Source organism: Sander vitreus, chromosome 14 (assembly GCF_031162955.1).
Source record: "Sander vitreus isolate 19-12246 chromosome 14, sanVit1, whole genome shotgun sequence".
NCBI classification, from domain to species: domain Eukaryota; kingdom Metazoa; phylum Chordata; class Actinopteri; order Perciformes; family Percidae; genus Sander; species Sander vitreus.
Window position 1 is genome coordinate 9,506,268 of NC_135868.1, and position 20,478 is coordinate 9,526,745.

General features: G+C 41.0%; 1 protein-coding gene across 1 annotated transcript; it reads right to left on the reverse strand.

The window, feature by feature from the left end:
- Nucleotides 1–887: 887 nt before the first annotated feature.
- LOC144528588 (prolyl endopeptidase) lies at nucleotides 888–19,772 on the reverse strand. The gene is made up of 15 exons (XM_078267264.1): nucleotides 19,588–19,772; nucleotides 17,127–17,201; nucleotides 16,642–16,775; nucleotides 16,398–16,528; nucleotides 15,564–15,773; nucleotides 15,319–15,440; nucleotides 14,442–14,547; nucleotides 9,314–9,505; nucleotides 7,538–7,735; nucleotides 6,500–6,603; nucleotides 5,998–6,134; nucleotides 5,266–5,360; nucleotides 4,988–5,119; nucleotides 4,128–4,284; nucleotides 888–1,550 (listed from the first exon to the last, which is right to left on the reverse strand). Exons 1-15 carry the CDS (start codon nucleotides 19,627–19,629, stop codon nucleotides 1,256–1,258), a joined length of 2,130 nt encoding a protein of 709 aa, XP_078123390.1. The 5' UTR covers nucleotides 19,630–19,772; the 3' UTR covers nucleotides 888–1,255.
- Between the last annotated feature and the right edge of the window lie 706 nt (nucleotides 19,773–20,478).

Below are 20,478 nucleotides of genomic sequence, written 5' to 3' on the forward strand. Positions count from 1 at the left end.
TTATACTTTCTACACTTTTTAATTAAAAATTAAAAAAATGAAGTTACTTTGCGGATAAAGATTGTATATACAAAACATATTAACAAAACAGTTCACAAAATTGTGGTTTTACATAGGGTTTTGTGGGGAACAATTTCTTGGCCAGATCACATCTTTTTGTAACAGGATATAATGTGAGAGGTGTAGGAGGTGTTTGCAGGCAAATGGTGTTACCTTTGTACAAAGCCTGTCTGGTAATTTTCCCGTTTACCGTCTTAATGCTAAGCTACACTAATCACTTGCTTGTATTTTTACACATTTGCCTAACAGACATGAGTGGTCTCTCATCTAACTCCTTTAAGCATCACTGTAAACTTAGTCTTGCATTGCCAGACCTTACTCTACAGCTTTATGTTACTAAACCACCTAGCTGTATAGAAAGTAGTTCAAATTTGTTCCACATCAACCAGATGCAACAGTTAAATGCATTAGTGATAACAATGCATTAATATAAACAATAATGTTACACTCTATAAGGGGCCATTTTGGTAATATGTTTACTAGCTATTTTCTTTGGTATTTTATGCCCTTATGTAATAGTTGACAGATGACAGTAAATGGGGAGAAAGATGTGGGGAACAACATGCAATTAAAGTTCCCAGCCTGATTCGAACAGGGGACGTTGCAGACCGCACACTAAACCGGGGCACTTTTGATACTTAAAAGTACATTTTGATGAGAGAGCTTTTCTCCGTTAACATAGGTCAAACACTGACACTGACACTGAGGTATTGCTACTTTTACTCAATTAAATACTTTTGAATACTTCTTTCACCAATGATGCTGAACAATTCAGATCTATTTAGATCTACTTTAGAAGAAAAGATTTAGATTTGGGACAACACAAGTACAACACAGTACCAATACATTTTATTAAAAATGCTTTAGTTCAACGTTAAAATTAAATTCCAAACTTAACATATGCATTCAAAACATTTTTATCTTTTTGTGCATTTGATTGGTTAATCTACAGTCAAGAGTTGTTTCAAAAGAGGCATTATGGTTAGTATTTAAGATTTTTATTACACTGTAGTTGTTAATTAATTTTCCTGTGACATCCCTTCTTTTCTTATATTTCTTACACCTTTCTCTAACCATTCACTTTAGTTGTACCATTACATCACTAAATTGTAAAACAGTTTTCTTGAAAATCATTCATCCCTTAAAAAGCCTCCCTCATTGTGTATATCCTTTGCCTCGCTTCCCTGTCATTATCTCAGTCCTTCCAGCTAAGCCCAAGTGTCTCAGCGATGAAGGAAAAGATGTGTGTGTCCTCCAAGATGGCCTTGGTGGTGGGTTTCCCTGCACCGTGCCCACTGCGGGTGTCTACCCTAACCATCAGAGGCTGATGCTGCACAGGGCTGCTGCCCACTCCGTGCTGCAAGGCAGCACAGTACTTCAGAGTGTGGAGAGGCACCACACGATCATCGTGATCTGCTGTCAGAAGCAGGATGGCAGGGTAGGGAGGGCCAGAGTAAGGTGACTGAGGCAGATTATGGAGAGGAGAATACCTGGAGAAAAGGAGGTGGAGAAAAAAAGCAGAGAGAAGAGAGAATATGGGAGTGAGTTGTGAACTGTAATGGGTGATTCAGATTTATTTTTGGGTATTTGGGTGAATGTAAAGCTGGGAACAAACCTTGAGATTATTGAAACCCTACCCCCTAAGTCTAAACACCCAACACATAACTATTTACAGCAACATGCACAGATGTTTTAGTCTTGAGATTCAGATTCAAACCTGAACAACTGGGTAAAAACAAAACACAACAGATGACAACTAATATGAATAGAGACGTGCCGCTAGACAATCCCGAAAAATTAACAGGAAGACAAATTCTCATGTGTGACTATATCAGAATAGAAACAGCTTTCCATCAACAAACCATTTGCCTTGGTAATATATGCTGCAATCTGAGCAAAAATGGCTGGAAAATGCTATGTTTGGTTGAGATGGTGGTGGAGAGATGTGGGCAACAAGTAGGGCTGTGACCGTATGGATTTTTCAAGTTTTCCGAGAGCACAGCGGTACGATCTAGCAGCACACCTTTCTGGCAGCTGAGCAGACAGACAGCAGAGAGGGCGACTCGGCAGTCCACTAGCTAACTTGTTGCACTCTCTACCAATATAATAATAATAATGGATTAATATCATCCCGGCTTGATTACTGCAACTCCATTTTCACTTGTCTTAGCAAGTTGTCCCAGGACCGTCTACAACTAATCCAGAACTCTGCTGCGAGGCTGTTGACCAGGTCCAGCAGGATGTTGCGCATCACTCCAATTTTATACTCATTACATTGGCTTCCGATCAAGTTCAGGATCCAATTTAAAGTTCTTGTTCTGGCTTATAAAGCTTTGCATGGTCTGGCACCTGTTTAAATCTCAGACCTACTCCATCTGTACACTACTAACAGGTCCCTCAGGTCTTCTAACTGAAACTGCACAGACAGACTTATCTTCAATGGCACCATTTATTTTCAAGTATTACGGCTGTATGTTAAAATTGTAACTGAAATACGTAAATAATGTAAAATAAATAAAAAATGTAAAATAAAGAAACAAATATTGACAAAAACAAAAATACAGTAACAAGAGCTTAAAGTGCTTAAACAACTGGTAAACTGAGACTGGGATGGACAGATTCACTTCTCTTCAATGATTATGCTTTGCACCATTTATTTTAAAGTACTATGTCAACTAAAGTGTTTTCTTCTGAACAATAACAAGTGGATTGCATGCATTTTTTTAGCTTCTCAGACAAACATTTTTTGAACTGTAGTGCGACGCCACGAGTGTTCATGTAACTTGCATGTTGATTTGAAACCGACCGGCTAGTTAACGCTTTTTTGTCTTCTGCTAGTTTTCTACACAGGGTGACCAGTGGCTGCGAAATTGTGAATGACAAGTCATGTTCCGCAATAAATGTGCACACACATATTTTTAAGTTACAGACATGGTCAGTCATAGACAACGGTGTTTCAGCTGTAACAGTTGCTCCCGGCAACGTCGTGGTAAGTTTGAGTGCTCTATGACCTGGGTCATAGAGCAAGCAATTTCTTACCGCTGCTGGCATATAGTAGCTTCCCCGAGCAAAACGTGCAGAAACAAGTACCAGGCTCTCTCAGTTTTTGGCACCAACTGCAAAAAGGCTCTATCTACTTCTTCAATCCACGCCCAGCGCCATTTATTTTGGAGTCCTTTATCTATGGATAGGACATCATCCGCAGGCTTCGTGAAATTGCGCTCCATGCTTTCACCGACAACGCTAACGTGACGTATGGATCTCATTTACACTGTGCTGCCAGGACCCGCCCTGCTCTGCTTCTCATAGGCTTGTAACGTTAGTTAGAGCTGCTAGCTACTAGGAAAGAAGTTTCCAAATTATTATTTTTTTTTGTCCTCACGGCCGCACGCCGGAGATCCGGAATACTTTAAGCCCTGCATATGTATGCACTGCTGTAACTTTCACGAGAAAGTTACAGGATGATGTCATCACCGCGGTAGCGTCACTTCACCGCCGGTATTGCGGTGATGCGGTTATCGTCTCAGCCCTAGCAACAAGGACTGTAAATTTTGCGAAGAGAGCTAAAGGTAAGCAAGCTGAACCTCACCTGAGTTGTAGCTCTGCACAGAAACCTGAATGAACTGCATTATAAGCAAGTTGTCATTCTTGTCAGACTATTACATCCTGATTTTAGTTGTAAAAATGTTTAAACTAATCTTAATGTGAATGACGGAGTGAATTGATCAGCAGATACATCATTAAACATCACACACTCAGATATTATAATTTAGTTCTCCCTTTTTATTTCCGCCTTTAGTGCTACGTTTATATAGTTTGTTCTATTTTATTGCCTATTTTGGTGTTTATGTTCTAATTTAAATATTTCAATATCTGTTTATATATGTTCTGTGTGTGTAGCATGGAGGGGGCTACAATTAAATTTCACCGTGCACCCAGACTGGGTCCAACTTGGTCTGATCAGTCATGAAGCAAGCGAGACATGAGGACGTGAGCATACAGTAACTATAATGTGTTTTCATGCACAGCTATATTTTAGTGATTTGTTGTGTCTGTGTTTGTCGTACTTGATGAGCCACTTGAACTGCTCTGGGTCGTCAGAACAGCCGTAGTCGGTGGTCCAGGCGTGGCCGATGGTGAATTTGTGAAACTTCAGCATATCCATCACCCCCACCTCTGCCACAGCACAGCCAAACAGGTCTGGACGCTGGTTCACGCATGCAGCTGTGTGTGCATTCACAATTTGTGTTACAGATTCCATTTGCTTTCGAATATACACACTCAAACACACATACATCCCCTTTACTTCACACTGTAGGACACAATCACTCCTAAATTGCCACTTTCACACCAGGGAAGAAGGCATTAGTTGGCTTTGTGTGATACCAGATGGCAGCCAGCATTTGGTAACTGATGTGACTACTAAGCACTGTTTAATGTGCTGTTTAATAGCTACATTAATTGAAGCCTATCAGCTAACTACTGTTAGATGAATTTGACATTACCACTTATGCCAGTGAAGTAATATAAAGAATACAATGCATTATGATCAATGCAGCTGAGACTAGCAATGGACCAGTGATCTTAGATTGGCTTTGAAAAGATGTAAAAACATGGAGATGTACAGTAACTGTATTGTTAGTAGCCTTAAGGGTTAAATTGCATAGCAAGTTGGAGCTAAGCTGTTATATGGGGAGAAGGTAGAGGTAATCTGTTAATAGAGCTATTAACAGATTTCAGCTATAAATAATAAAGAGCAGGATTTCCCCACCTTCACAATTTCGACTCCTTGATGTAACACATAATGGACTGCATAATAGTTTCCAGGGTATACCTTTAAAATCCTTTCTCTTTTTCTTGTTCTCCATCTCTGGCTTTCAAACTAAATACTTAAACACATAACACACACAGTTGATCCTGTACTCACCCACTAGCAGCCCTCCATTAGAGGCTCCATTGATAGCGATGCGGCTAGCTGTGGTGTACTTCTCCTGGACCAGAAACTCTGCTGCACACTGGAAGTCATCAAAGCAATTCTGCTTGTTACCTAGTGTGCCAGCTGCAAACACATGATGACACAGCAAAAGTTAGACTATAACAAACTTATGTTTAATGTTTTCTATTTAACACGTTAAGTCTATCTCTTTCTGACACACTAATGTGTGGGCTTGTAATGTTCTGGGGTCATTCCATGGATGTCTGTACCTTTGTGCCAGGTGAGGCCGTACTCTCCACCCCCTCTGATGTTGGCCACTGCCAGGATCCCTCCCAGGTGTCTCACATATAGCAGGTAAGCAACACTGACACCAAGACAAGACAAATAAAGTCATTTAGATACAAACAGTAAAAGTAACAAGTATAATAATATAGTGACCCTTTTCTTGGGCATCGAGTACACATACTGATTTTCTTAAGCACCACTATTACCATAGATATATGACATATATGATATATGTTACATATATTGTGCACCAACACTCTGTCATTTACAGAGAAATCAGACACAAAGTAGACCCTCATATTTCATCCCTGTTTTGAAGTATGTGACAAGGGCCGGTATGTTTGCTGTGTACAGTGGAAACAACCAGTAATCATGTGCTACCCGATCAGAAATGTCCTTCCCACTCTTATATAACCTCATTGGTGAATGTTATATTATAATGTTTGTGTATTTTTCTAAAATATCTAAGTTTGATGCTTGAATCAAACATCACACCAAATAATAATACAAACCAGCAGAGGGGATCAGTTTAAGAGCAGGGGATAGTTTTGAAGAACAAACATGGCAGCTCTGTTAGAAAGTTGGTATATCTTTTACTCTGTTAGCCCCACATTTTTTGGCATTTTTGTAACCAAGTAGTGATAATCTATGTCAGTGAATAACAGAAGAACAATCTGATTGGTTTAGGAGATTTCGAGCAGAGCAGTTATACTTACTTATAGTACGGTTGTATGGAAGCCTCAAAGCCTCCGTAGCCATAAAGGAAGACAGGATTAGTCCCATCCTTCTTTAGGCCCTTGGTGTGAACTAAAAACATGGGGATCTTGGTTCCATCTTTACTGGGATAAAAGACCTGTGAGTTAAACAGAGGGAAGATAAATGAAATCTTTGTCTTGTCTTTTAATATTTCGCTGTTTTACAAAACATCTCTTTCACATGAATGCTTTGTTTTTGATACGTCGAAGATGAGCTGTGCACAAACACCATTCACCACTTCCTCAACCATAGTGAATACAATTCTAGGAAATCTGCATCACGATATGAATATGCAATCAGTAGATGCGATAAAACAACAGCAACAAGAGTAAACTGTAAGATGAAACAAAATAAAAAAAATAACAGGACTATAAAAAGGTTAATGGGGAAGTTAAACACTAAGACATATGGTCTACAGAAATTGAGGAGATAAGTAAAGGAGAAAAACCTGAAAGACTTTACCTGGCTGGTCTCATAGTCCTCTTGCTTGATGCCTTTTACCTCCACCTCCCTGAAGACTTTGGGCTCTGGGATCGACTCGCTCAAATCGCAGTAGTAAATGATACCTGGGCACCACCGAACAAAGGTCACACAGGTTTGAGGTTACTGTGTGTTTAACTAATTGCATGGGGATATTTTGACAACAGATTTTTCATATTTAATGACTTTGGAATTTGATGACGACATACTAATTCCATTCCTAATTACATTCCAAATTACAGTACCAGTCAAAAGTTTGGACTAGAAAACTTTAGACTAGACTCTGGAATTGGCCGATTTTCACGTGATCGGCCAATAGATATATATCAGTCTGACATATGCCAATTTTATGCCGGTCAAATGCACTCGGGCGCCGCATGATTAACATTGCGCAACATCAGCATCACATGTGCACACGCAGGGTTTCCGCTATATGCATGTAGCAGCGGCGCACTGCCGCTCCATCAGCTGTTTATGAAATGTCATAAAGTCATAATTATACACAGCTCTGCAGAGCCGTCTGCTCTACTGATCTCAGGCGAACAGTCAGCCGCTCTCTCTCCCCTGAGGCTGAACAACTGGAACATGAAAACCGCACTCACACGGGTCCCATGAAATATGACAGCTACAGTTTATCGGAAAATAGCGTTGGGTACACTGACTTTGATGAATTTACTGTTTATCAGACCCCAGATGAGACAAGAAGCTAACGTTAGCAAACGCTGCGGTCCCTCTCCCTCTGACGCCCCGCTGCAGGAGACACTGTATTCCTCCGACACGCTGTATTAACGTTACTGTTTAAAACGCTTTCCAGGTTAGTGGGGTTGCATACCGCTCAAAACCAACATTAAAAACGTAGTTATCTTCCCTCAGCGTTTAGTTTTGTGTGTAAAATGAGCGGTGATGTTAAATCATCCATATTTTTTCATGTGGGAGTAGTATTCAGATTCAGATTTTATAGCACTAATTTTCCTAATATACTAACTAACTAAAACATAATTTATGAAATGACAGAATTACCTGGTGTAGTGAAGGAGGTGAACTTGTAGAAGAAGTCAGAGTGTTTCTTCTTGCAGCTCACTCCGGCCACAGTGCCAACGTCCAGGGGCAAGTCCCTGACCAGCCGGCCAGTAGATAGCTCATACACCTGCAGGATGTCTTTCACATCATGGACGTAGTTGACCAGCAGGTAGTGCTGGTTCACACAGGAGACAGAGCCTGCAGAAGGATATAAAAAGGAAGTGATAGACTGCATCTCATGTCTCTTATTTGATAGCTCCTCGGTCCTCAGCTGAACCTCTATTTAAAAGCCATTGAATAACATATAATCAGATGTAACTGTCAAGTCCTTTCTGGGGACTGCATGTTTACAATGGCCATTTGATGCCATGGCAACAAGTGTATAGCGCTGCTATACTGAGATGGGACGCGCATAATGTACAAGGATCATTGTGTAAAACTAGTTTCATGGGGGGGTCACATGCTTATTTCACAAATAAAAGGAAAGTTTTATTTTGATTCAATGGTGGGTTGCAGTTTTACCGGGCTTCTCAGCGTAAAACAAAGCCACACTAGAGCGCCGCTTACTGTGCTCCACGGCTGCAACGCAACAAGTGCCTGGCCGCGATGGAAACCAAAACTTGCGCATGGTAAATTTGAAACCTATGATCAGATTTGAAACCAAATCCTCCAAACGATTCTAAACGATTCCAATAAAGAAACGATTCCGATGGAATCGTAATTTTTGAAACGATTCCAAGTAGGAATCGGTTCTCGATTATTTTCTTTAACAAAATTGACATACATTTTTTTTTCATTTCATTCCAAAATTTCTACTAGCGTATGCATGAGTTTTGTAGCCTGGGATAACCCTGACGAACTTCTGGCAAATTTGAGATTTGCTCTGCAGGTCAGTCTGGCCAAGAGCCCATTCAAGCCCATTTCCAATTTTTCCAAATCGAGACACCAATCATAACCGTTGAGGTGGGCTTTACACCAATCACAATCATTGTGGCGGGCTTTACACGATGACGATAGCGCAGCGAGGGCAAGCAGTTTTTTGTTTACATTCAACATGACGGCTACCGAAGCGCAGCAACCCGTTGATGCCGCTGTCGCTGCTACATCACCCGGATTGTTGGTCTGATTGGTTGAAGGACTATCTAATGCACCCAGAGGCATTTGAGCGGCGTGTGTTGGTGACGCCCCTTTGGAAATGAGCTGCGAACGAACCTTGCCCAGACCCACTCTCAGTTACAACTGAGAAGGTTCTGGTGTCAACCAGGCTATGAGTTTTGCACATATCTCAGAAACATAGACATTCACTGCTGCGTGTTTCAGTGATGTCAAGGTACAGTTACCATCATTCAAATGACTCATAACCAAATAAAAGACAAGTGCTTATGGGCCAAGTTTCCCTTTTTAAACCTCTGACGAAGGTCTTCAACCACAGACACAGAACTTCCCAGTTGTTGTGGTTGGACTGTCATCGAAACATTAGGACAGATAATTCTGTGAAAAGTATTTTGCAAGATTTTATCCAAATTGTGGAACTACCCCACATATAACTCACTTTACGCATTTCTAAAGCTTGGTGGAGTTTTCGATAGCGCTAACACAAGCCCACAAATGCCTTGCCAACAAAAGTCTGTTTAACAAATAAACAGCCAAACTCCTGTATTATTTTTGTTAGACATATAACACTTCTTCTGTACAGAACTGATACTATATAGGTGGACTACATAGCTAACATTGTCTCCTACTGTAAATCCTATTGAAAATTCCACTCAGTCTCACCCAGGACATCCTTGTCATGCTGTGGAATAAGGGTAGTCCAGTACTGCCTATCTGGTTTCTGGATGTCTATGTTGATAAGACAGTATCGAGGAGCATCCAAGTTGGAGCGGAACGTGAATACAGTTCCCTCATTGGTGACATATGAGTACTGGGCGTTGAAGTTGTCCACAACTTTGACCCATGGCAGCAGGCCTGGAGGAGAAGATGGAAGAAAAAAACTCCATTATAAAATATGCATAATGTGATTTTCCTCTCTATCATTGACCACTGGGAGTTGCAATCAACAAAATCTCTGGCACAGCCAAAAAAAAAAAACACCTGAATTATGGGGGCTTGTAAAGACCAATAACACATTTTCTCATTAGACTAACACTAGAAAGTGTCAACATTTCTCTGTGTGTGGGAGGATTTTTTTGAACCAGTGCATAGTATGCCAAGTGAATTTTGAAATTTCAATATCTAGTGAAGTAACCGTTGAGTCACTGGACTTTGCATCGACTCCTCTTCTGCTGATACAGCGCGGTTATTGTTAAAGCAACACTTACCCATATATGGGATATGCTAATAAAACTTCATAGAAAAACAATGTGAAAGCGAAAAGACCCAAACTTGAAAGATCGTTAGTTTTAATGATGCAGCTCTGGTGCAATTAAAACAGTAAGAATTCTAGAACTGCATTAGTCAATGGACAAAAAAATACTTTGATTAGGGACTGTTCGTTATTTATTTAAGGGGCCACCGGAGGAGTTTTGGGACCTTTAGCCATAAAAAGACATGACCCTCCCCTCGCCAGTAAAAAGATTTCTATGACCCTCCAAAACAATTTGGAAAAAAGGCATGACTCTCCCCCAACAATTTATCAATACCTTCTGTACTGATTTGCGCTTGGCAAATAGACAGATTCCCATTGTTTTTTAACAGCCATGACATACGTTATTGAACCTCTGCGTTCTCATCTGACGCATCACACTCCTCTGTTACGGTGTGGTGGCCATTTCAGTAGAATTACTCACTAACATTGTTGTGGAAACACAATAAGCATGGAAACTAAATGCACACTTCCTGCATTACTGCATTACTTCAAATACTAAGTTACTCCTCTAGTAAACTAGTATTCACTTGAAATTAAACAATAAAATATTGAGACCATTCAGCAAGGCACTCTGGGTAACATTCAACACACTTACTGGTTGCTATGGACTCGTCACTAGGCTTCATCCACTTCGCCGTTTAAACAAAGTGGAATAAACGTATAAAAGTCCAAATCTACACAAATCCCGCAATTAATTAGTAAGCTGACATCAAATGTGGCATTTAGGAAACCTTTATTGCAACCTTGGCACGGTAAGATGTCCAGACATTTTCGTTTTTTACGTCCTGCTGCTGCCATCGTCAGCCAGGAAATACTTTTTTTACTAAAGCAGTATATGAAATCAGATGTATTACCTACCACCATTTAGTTGTTTTGTGTTATTTAAGATATTTATACAATATCTGATCATGTCAGACGTAATTATTCCACTCATTTTTTAAACAATGCAATTATCTGTTTTAGCCACCAGGGGGCAGCTCCCCCTGCCCCACAGCAAACTCATGGATCAGCCCCATCTGGTAGCGAAGGAGGGCCGAGACTAAGAGCTACATGGAAAAATATGCACCAAAAAAGCCACTTTGAAATGTTGCTGTTTCATGAATACAAAAGTTGGGTGACCCCCCCCGGACTGAAAAATGTTGGATGACCCTCCCCTCAGCAAAGAATAAAAAGACATGACCCTCCACTATTTTCCTCCGGTGGTCCATTCCATAAATACCGAACGGTCCCTTATCGATTAAACATTCATTAGTCATTTTTGAAGTCTCTGGTTCGAGCTTTGCACATAAGTGGATTTGCTGTAATTTTTTGTCATATACCATTGATAAGTAACAGGGTTTTCCCTGCCATTATACGGCATGGGAGCAGCGCCCAAGTATTTTTTGTGCACTGCCTAAGCCGTAAAGACAATGTGTAGAGTATCTGGACGAGCAGGCACACAGGACAGGTGTCCACTCATTGTCTTCTGCACACATGTGCCGCATAATGATTCGCATACACAGTGGGACAAACAGCCACACACCATGCATGTTGCACAGTGGTAGCTGCAGACCACACATTAAAAGTGTGCGGTGGAGAGACGATGTGTCTGTCACTGAGTATGACGTTAGCTGTAACACTATAGCTGTGAACATAGCAGTGCAGTCTGTGTACAGTTTATCTGGCTGTGAATAAATGCTACAACTCCTCAAGACCCAAGCCAAGTTCCTGTGTCTCGCTTGCTACCTGCTGGTTAAAGAAAGGGGGTTATCCACGGAGCTAGCGACAACTTCAGCACAGGCTCAATAAGTTAAGGCGGGCTGACACTTAAGGTGGACCAGCTATTCTCATTTAAGTTCATTCAAGCTGCTCCTCCAAGTTTGGCTTTAGTGATCCCTCCCTCGCTGCAACTGACAACCACTGAGTTTTATTCAAATAATCACGCATTGATGTCACCAATAGGCAAATGAACGTATGATGTTATTTGCACGCAAGCACTCTAAAAACCATGAGTGACTATCTTTTGGTTTTGGACTTTTGGTGGAGCAAAATAAGACATGGTAAGACATCACCTTGTGAATAAGAAGTAGGGATGGGTGTCCATTTGTGTGTCCCTATGAACCTGAGGGCTGCGTTGTCTGGAGCTTTGTGCTCCTGGTAGGGTCTCCCAAGGCAAAGTGGTCTCAGGTGAGGGGCCAGACAAAGAATGGTTCAAAAAATCCTATGAAAAAATCGAGGAAGGGATGAAGTGACCCTGCCCGGAGGAAGCCCCGGGCCCCCGTCTGGAGCCAGGCCCAGATGGAGGGCTCGTCAGCGAGCGTCTGGTGGCCGGGTTTGCCACGGAGCATATATGTTATCCCAGACGACTCCGGAGGCAGTTGCAAGGTACCGAAGGGCCCGAAGGGCTGCAGCCTCTGCCGTGAAAGAGGCAAAGCAGCGTGTGTGGGAGAAGTTCGGAGAAGACATGGAGAAGGACTTTCGGTCGGCACCAAGGTACTTCTGGAAAACTGTTCGCCACCTCAGGAGGGGAGACGGGAGAACCATCCAAGCTGTGTACAGTAAGGATGGGACGCTGTTGACCTCAACTGAGGAGGTAATAGGGCGGTGGAAGGAGCACTTTGAGGAACTCCTAAATCCGACTAATACGCCCTCTATGGTAGAGGCAGAGCTGGAGGATGAGGGGATTGGCATCAATTTCCCTGGTGGAGGTTGCTGAGGTAGTTAAACAACTCCACAGTGGCAAAGCCCCAGGAATTGATGAGATCCGTCCCAGAAATGCTTAAAGCTCTGGGTGTGGAGGGGTTGTCTTGGTTGACACGCCTCTTCAACATTGCGTGGAAGTCTGGGACGGTGCCTAAGGAGTGGCAGACCCGGGGTGGTGGTTCCCCTTTTAAAAAGGGGGGACCAGAGGGTGTGTGCCAATTACAGGGGTATCACACTTCTCAGCCTCCCGGTAAAGTCTACTCCAAGGTGCTGGAAAGGAGGGTTCAGTCGATAGTCGAATCTCAGGTTGAAGAGGAACAATGCGGATTCCGTCCTGGTCGTGGGAACAACGGACCAGATCTTTACTCTCGGAAGGATCCTGGAGGGAGCCTGGGAGTATGCCCAACCAGTCTACATGTGTTTTGTGGATCTGGAGAAGGCGTATGACCGGGTGCCCCGGGAGATACTGTGGGAGGTGCTGCGGGAGTACAGGGTGAGGGGGTCCCTTCTCAGGGCCATCCAATCTCTGTACGACCAAAGCGAGAGCTGTGTCCGGGTTCTCGGCAGTAAGTCGGACTCGTTTCAGGTGAGAGTTGGCCTCCGCCAGGGCTGCGCTTTGTCACCAATCCTGTTTGTAGTATTTATGGACAGGATATCGAGGCGTAGTCGGGGTGGAGAGGGGTTGCAGTTCGGTGGGCTGGGGATCTCATCGATGCTTTTTGCAGATGATGTGGTCCTGATGGCATCATCGGCCTGTGACCTTCAGCACTCACTGGATCGGTTCGCAGCCGAGTGTGAAGCGGCTGGGATGAGGATCAGCACCTCTAAATCGGAGGCCATGCTTCTCAGCAGGAAACCGATGGAGTGCCTTCTCCAGGTAGGGAATGAGTCCTTACCCCCAAGTGAAGGAGTTCAAGTACCTTGGGGTCTTGTTCGCGAGTGAGGGGACAATGGAGCGGGAGATTGGTCGGAGAATCGGCACAGCAGGTGCGGTATTACATTCAATTTATCGCACCGTTGTGACGAAAAGAGAGCTGAGCCAGAAGGCAAAGCTCTCAATCTACCGGTCAGTTTTTGTTCCTACCCTCACCTATGGTCATGAAGGCTGGGTCATGACCGAAAGAACAAGATCCAGGGTACAAGCGGCCGAAATGGGTTTCCTCAGGAGGGTAGCTGGCGTCTCCCTTAGAGATAGGGTGAGAAGCTCAGTTATCCGTGAGGAGCTCAGAGTAGAGCCGCTGCTCCTTTGCGTCGAAAGGAGCCAGTTGAGGTGGTTCGGGCATCTGGTAAGGATGCCCCCTGGGCGCCTCCCTAGGGAGGTGTTCCAGGCACGTCCAGCTGGGAGGAGGCCTCGGGGGAGACCCAGGACTAGGTGGAGGGATTATATCTCTAACCTGGCCTGGGAACGCCTCGGGATCCCCCAGTCGGAGCTGGTTAATGTGGCCCGGGAAAGGGAAGTTTGGGGTCCCCTGCTGGAGCTGCTACCCTCGCGACCCGACCCCGGATAAGCGGATGAAGATGGATGGATGGATGGATAAATGATTAATGAAATTAATTTTAAAAAGTGGGAAGATTGTTAAAACTAAACATTAATTACAGCCCTAAAGAATACCCTCTAACATAAAAAGCTGCTTCTGTCAATGATGTATTTTTCCAGAGGAAACATTTACTTCTCATGAAATGCTTTATTCTACGAAGATATTTTTGATTTTATTTGCACACACATCCATAGATGTTGTCAACCACCAAAACAAATGCAAAAGCAGACTGTAGGATTTATTCTGTGCCTGGGATCCTACTTCTCAAGAAAATACGTTAATTGTTCTGTTGGGATTTTGTAACAAGGATACAGACCTGTGATGCCATCGGGGAGCTGCTGGAGGTCACAGTACCACAGCTGGTTGACAGGTTCACAGCCTTCAGTGATGGACAAAACAGCATATCTGCCATCATCTGATATCTGGAAAGATGAAGAAATGAAGACAGATAGGAAGGAAGTTTTAACTTGCTCACAGTTCCTGATGAACGTGGTGAACTCATCAGCATTATTGCAAATTACGTTTTTGCTTACAAGGAATTTGCCTTTTGTGCATACATAAACATATTAAAGGAAATAAACAATAGAGTACTGCAACAGACATACAAACATACATATAGAATATAAATATTACAATAAAAAATATGTAACAAACACTATAACAGATATGTACAATAAAAGAAGGCATCCTAACCAACCAGCCAAGTCACCAATCCCTTTAAAATACAAAAGAAATGAGGCGTGATGTTGTAATGTTGATGACTCAAGCATCACTAGAAGGAGCACTTATTCTTATATGGAAGTGTTAGTAAGACAATATTTCTAAGATAAGTTTTTGTTGATAGGTAATTCCGTAATAGAACTTTAAGCTCACATAAAGCTTTAACTTACCTCGATTTAAATATTTCCTCAAATACTGTACAATTTTGAGGTACTTGTACTTTACTTGAATTTCCAATTCATGCCATTTTCTACTTCAACTCCACATTTCGAAGGCAAAGATTGTAATTTTTACTCCACTACATTTATTAATTTGATCGGTATATTAACTAGTTACTTTCATTTTACATACAAAATTAACTTATAAAATATGATTCCTTATTATAGATTTGATGCCTAGCATAGCCACACAGGTGTTTGTTTTTGAATGCAGGACTTTTACTTGTAAGTGATTCAAGATTACTATGGACTTACGGTTACTGAACTGTGCCACTTAGGATGTTCGGGAAACTCCGCAACCAGAATGTCTTCCGACTGTTTGCTGCCGATGGCGTGGTAGTAGAGCTTCTGATTGATGTTGCAGGTGGTCTCTGTGCCTTTAGTGGAAAGGAAAACCGAGGGTTTAAGTCTTGAATACATTTGTACAGTAAATGTCCTGTTGTAAATGGGTTGTTTCTTGGATGGAGCATGCATTTGTGTGTATGGTGACTCATCCTCACCATCAGTTTTGCCTTCCTGGCGTGGGTAGCAGTTGTAAAAGATGCCCTTGGCATCGTGAGTCCAGGCCAAGCAGCTGAATTTAACCCTCTCCAGTACATCAGGCAGTTGGGTGAGGTCATCAGCCTTCATAAAACTCACCGTTACCCAGTCTGAGCCACTGGTGCTCAAACCATAGGCAAAATATTCACACTCCTCTGACAAACGGCCCACTGGATGGAGAGAGGGACAAAGAAAAGAAGGAGGAATTCAGCAATCATTTTCTTTATGTCTCTACTTGTCTGGGTAAATGTGTGTTTGTGCCAGAGTTTCTACAGGTTTCACCAAGTCAAATTTAAGACTTTTTAAGACCTTTTATGAATGAAATTTAAGACCTTTATCGCAACATCAATTAAGCCCTAAATTCAGTTTTTTCAAGCTTAGTATCGCTAAACTTGCCCTTCCCCATAGCTGAAGAATAAAATCCGTTTTATGCCTGTGGTACAATCCGAAAAAGACTCGCACCAATAACACGAAAGCTGATTGGCTGCAATATTAGTTGCGAGTTGGTCTCATTTGTAGTCCTAATACAGCAAAATTATATTTGGACTAGCAAAAGAAAGAACTACAACACCATGGATTAATAGAAAAAGAGCATTAGAGGTAGAGTTACATGGACGTAGGAAAATTAATACCTGTTTAAAATTATTTAAGACCTAGAACACAATACTTGAGTGAATTGAAGACTTTTTAGGCCTACAATTTGGATTTTGAAATTTTAAACTTTTTAAAGACCCCGCGGAAACCCTGTTGTGCACAATAGAGTACAGTATTATGGGCTTTGCAATGTGGCTCACTCTTCAGTGCCACAGTGCCATCATCAGAAAGTTTATTCGGGTCAAAGAATACAGTTGCAGCTCCATCCAGAGAGTCCTGCACGTACAGCACATCCTGGTTCTGGAGACCTTTATTGTGAAAGTAGAAATACCTGGAAATACAAACAGGAAATACCGTGACAACAAGCATAGTTTACTTCAGACCTGCAGTTCAAGTTAGTCCCTCTCATAAGTTTTTTTTCAGTTGGTCAATTTCAACTAGTACCTCTTCCCTCTTTTGTAAGGGCAGCTGTATTTGGGATAGTCATAGAGCTCAGTGAGACGCTGGTGGAACTGTGCCCGGACAGCACACTGCTCCAGGTACGGCATGGTCAGGTTGTTCTGCTTCTCAACATAAGCCTGAGACATAAAAGGAGAGATAGGAGGGATGGAATTGTTCACAGGGACATGTGCAATATTTTACATATCCCTTTACATGTGCATATACCCCTTTACATCTGCAATATTCTTACATATCACGTGGAATATCTTACATATCCTTGTCATATGTAACTTATTACCGTTTCTTTTGTGTACAACTGTTATGTCATGCGGCTATGTATTACTTTATTTAAGGTAATTGCAGCTGTGTGTTGCACTATTGCCTAAGCAAAAGTGCCTCCTTGTGAACCATAAAGTACATCTTATCCTAATTTGCAGAGTTTTTGGTAAAGACACAGTTTCAGCTTTCTGCAAGAGATCAATACATACCATTGTTTCTGCACTGTCATTGTCTTCAAGCCATATGTAGGGATCACAGATCTGAGTTCCATGGTAGTCATCCACCTACAAGATACATTTCTTAAATTTTCTTTGGATTCTCTTTTGCAAAAGCATGGTTGTAAATTCCCTCCAAAAACAATTTTCTGTGGAACTGAAGAGAATGTGTACTTCTGCCAACTGTCTTATCAAAAATGTCTTATGTTCTGGTTTAATTGTCCATAGCCAATTTCCTGAGAAGCATTGCATTATTATTCCTGAGAATTTCACCTTGCCTTTATGCCTGTTAACTGCTTTTTTACTTTCACTTGCTTTTTTACGGTTTACTGTTTTTCTGCTGCTTTTTTTCCTTATTTATTTATTATTAGGCTATATCTTGCATTCTTTGCTGATGCCTTGTTTGTGCACTAACCCTTGCTGCTGTAACTGCATATTTACCCGTTGTGGGACTAATAAAGGATTATCTTATTTTATCCTGGCATCATTAAAAAAACATTGATGGTTATTTTGATTAAAGTGCTCGATTAAAGGTTTTCCTCCATTTTGTGCCCCAGGTGGTGGTCAAATTCTCACATTTTTGATTAAAGAATTCTCAATTAGATGTGGCATTTTTTTTTATTCTTTTCTGTACTCACTTTAAATGAAAAAACACAAACAAAAGGTTTATTTTTTAATTGTATGCTGAACAAATTAGTGTGGAATTATAAATAGGACTACCTGCAAGTACATACAGTATTAGCAAGTAACCAGTGTATATTGTAAATTGTATAAGTTCCGACGTTGATAATTGGTATAGCCAACTGTGGCTAAGGCTCAGGGCACAAATCACAGCCATAGTTTGGGTTAATAATGAGTTGCGAAAAATTGCCAAAGGGAATACTTTTACATTTAGTAATATGGTAATGTACTGCTCATGTATTTTATAATGGAAGGAGTATGTACCTCATTCTGATAATATTAGGTAGGGGATATTAGTTAAAATGACCCTGACTGTATGTGCATTTTTTATTATTTTAAAATATTCAATCTGTCCAGTATAATGATTGGACTAGGCTTTTTTTGTCTTTAAAATCTGTCATGAAAAAGGATAACTTTTCATTTTCTATTAAGTAGTAAAATGGTTTACGGAGTGTACAATAGTGAGGCTCATTTGCCCTCATTCTATTGTCATTGTTTGCTTTGTCTCTGTTCCTCTTTACCCATGCAACTCTCACCTGTCAAACATGTTGTCATTTTTGAGTGATTTCCCTTTGTAGTGTGGCATAATTTTGTAGTGTCTGCAACAGATGCACCAACAATTCAAGCAATGCTTGGTTGGCCATGTTGTACTCTGAAAGCTTACTCATTAAAATGGTGATACTGGTGTGTCAGTTGCAAAAATAAATTTGTACTGTGGCAAAGGGGCAAGTTTCAGACATAATAAAAACATACACCCAGGGCCGTAGTTACCATTGAGGGCAACTGAGGTCATGTCCTCATTTACTGGTTGTAATCACCTTAAGAGGAGTTTACATTTTACAATTACACAGAAGTGACATATGGTGGGTTTTGAAGACTTATTCTGATGCAAATATTCAATTAGAGCTTCTTTGTCAAAGGTTTTTTTTTCTGGTTTTCTTAGTTTTCTTTGATAGTAAATTGAATATCTTTAGGTTTTGGACTGTTGATCGGACAAAACAGGACATTTAAATAAGTCAGTTATTCTCCGACATTTTCAATTAACTATATATTAATACATCAATCAACAAACTAATCATAAGATTAATAAATCATAAAAGACATTGTTAGTTTCAGCCCTACTAAACGGTAATTTAGTGTGGTGGAGCCTTTGAAACATCCTTTAAACCATCCTGTTGGCAGAAATGAAACATTACAGGAAATGAATCAGTTGAATGAATAAATAAATGTTATATTTTAGAGGGCTGGGGTTGTGCTGGGGTGAAGTTAGGAAAATGGTGAGAAAGTAGTGACTCAGTAAAGTCCTGGCTACAGCCCTGCATACACTGCATTATGAGAGGTACAGTGGTCATAAGGAAACCGAAACTAATGCTAACTGCGACACTGAATGATGAAGCTGAACCAACAACTGCAGTCTCATGAACATGAACATAGTGTTCCACTGGGACATGTGTCGTGGGGCGTTACTTTACCCAAAGATCCTCTATTCTAAAACCGTCTCTGCTTTACCTCAACTGCATGACAAATGCGTCAAAGTGCAACACGTTTTGAAAGAGCTAACGGTACTTCTTTACGTGGTTAATAAAGCAATAATTCCCCTTGAATGACTTTTTGAATTGGTATCAAAGTTTTGTTTTTGTTTCTTCAGTCAGTCGCCATATGCCTTTATAACCCACCCATATGACTTGTGTTTCTCTTCCTGGTCTTGCTTTTCCTGCCTGTAAGTTTGCACATGATATTTTCATCAAATGATAGACGGAAATTTGACACTGACCTTACTGTCATCTCTTCGCGCAGTCGGGTACTTAAACGGCATTGCGGGGTTTCCTAAAGTGTTCTTCTATTTACTGAGTCACCTTTCTGTTGCTAACTGCTTGTTTTTTCCCTATTTTTTTATTGTTCTGAATGCAGCGTCTCCACTGAACCAATGGGTCCTCGAAGTGAAAGTGAAAGCATTTTTTCCACACATACAAACGTTTGTAAAAACCGCGTGGTCACTGCTACTGCTCGTTATGCAGGAAATTATGTATCACCGAGGGGGGCAAGTCATAGGCAAGTAGGCTACGTGTACGTTTTCCATTCAGTTAAAGTAATTTGCGCAATTTATAGGCTAATACCCCACTTAAAATGTATGTAGTTAGTAACAGTTACCTGTACGCCTGGAGACGCAACATCCATATACGTTGTATATATTATTATTATTATTATTATTATTATTATTATTATTATTATTATTATTATAATTATTATATATATGAACATTTGTAATATATAAATATTTTTTTTTAATTATTATTTGCTAAAAAATAAGTAATGTAGGCCTAGTACTAAACAAAACGCAGAAACGACACAGCAAAATGCCTCAGGATAAAATCTAAAATCCACTGTAAGTCTCAGGGTGATAAAAAGTAATTATCTGACAACCATATTTCATATTACAAGAATTTCTGACTAAATCAAATCAATAGCCTGATAATAGTGCAGTCATCTGACAACAGAAGTAAGGCCCTTTTGTGTCAAAAACAACACCTGCATTGTGTAATTGGCAGTTAAACACAAAATGACACATGCAACACCAAAACCCCAAGCATAATGTGGTCCTGTGTTGGAGAACATCCACAGTTTTCAGTGCCAAGCCAAAGAAGAGAGATGTCTGCCCTCAAAG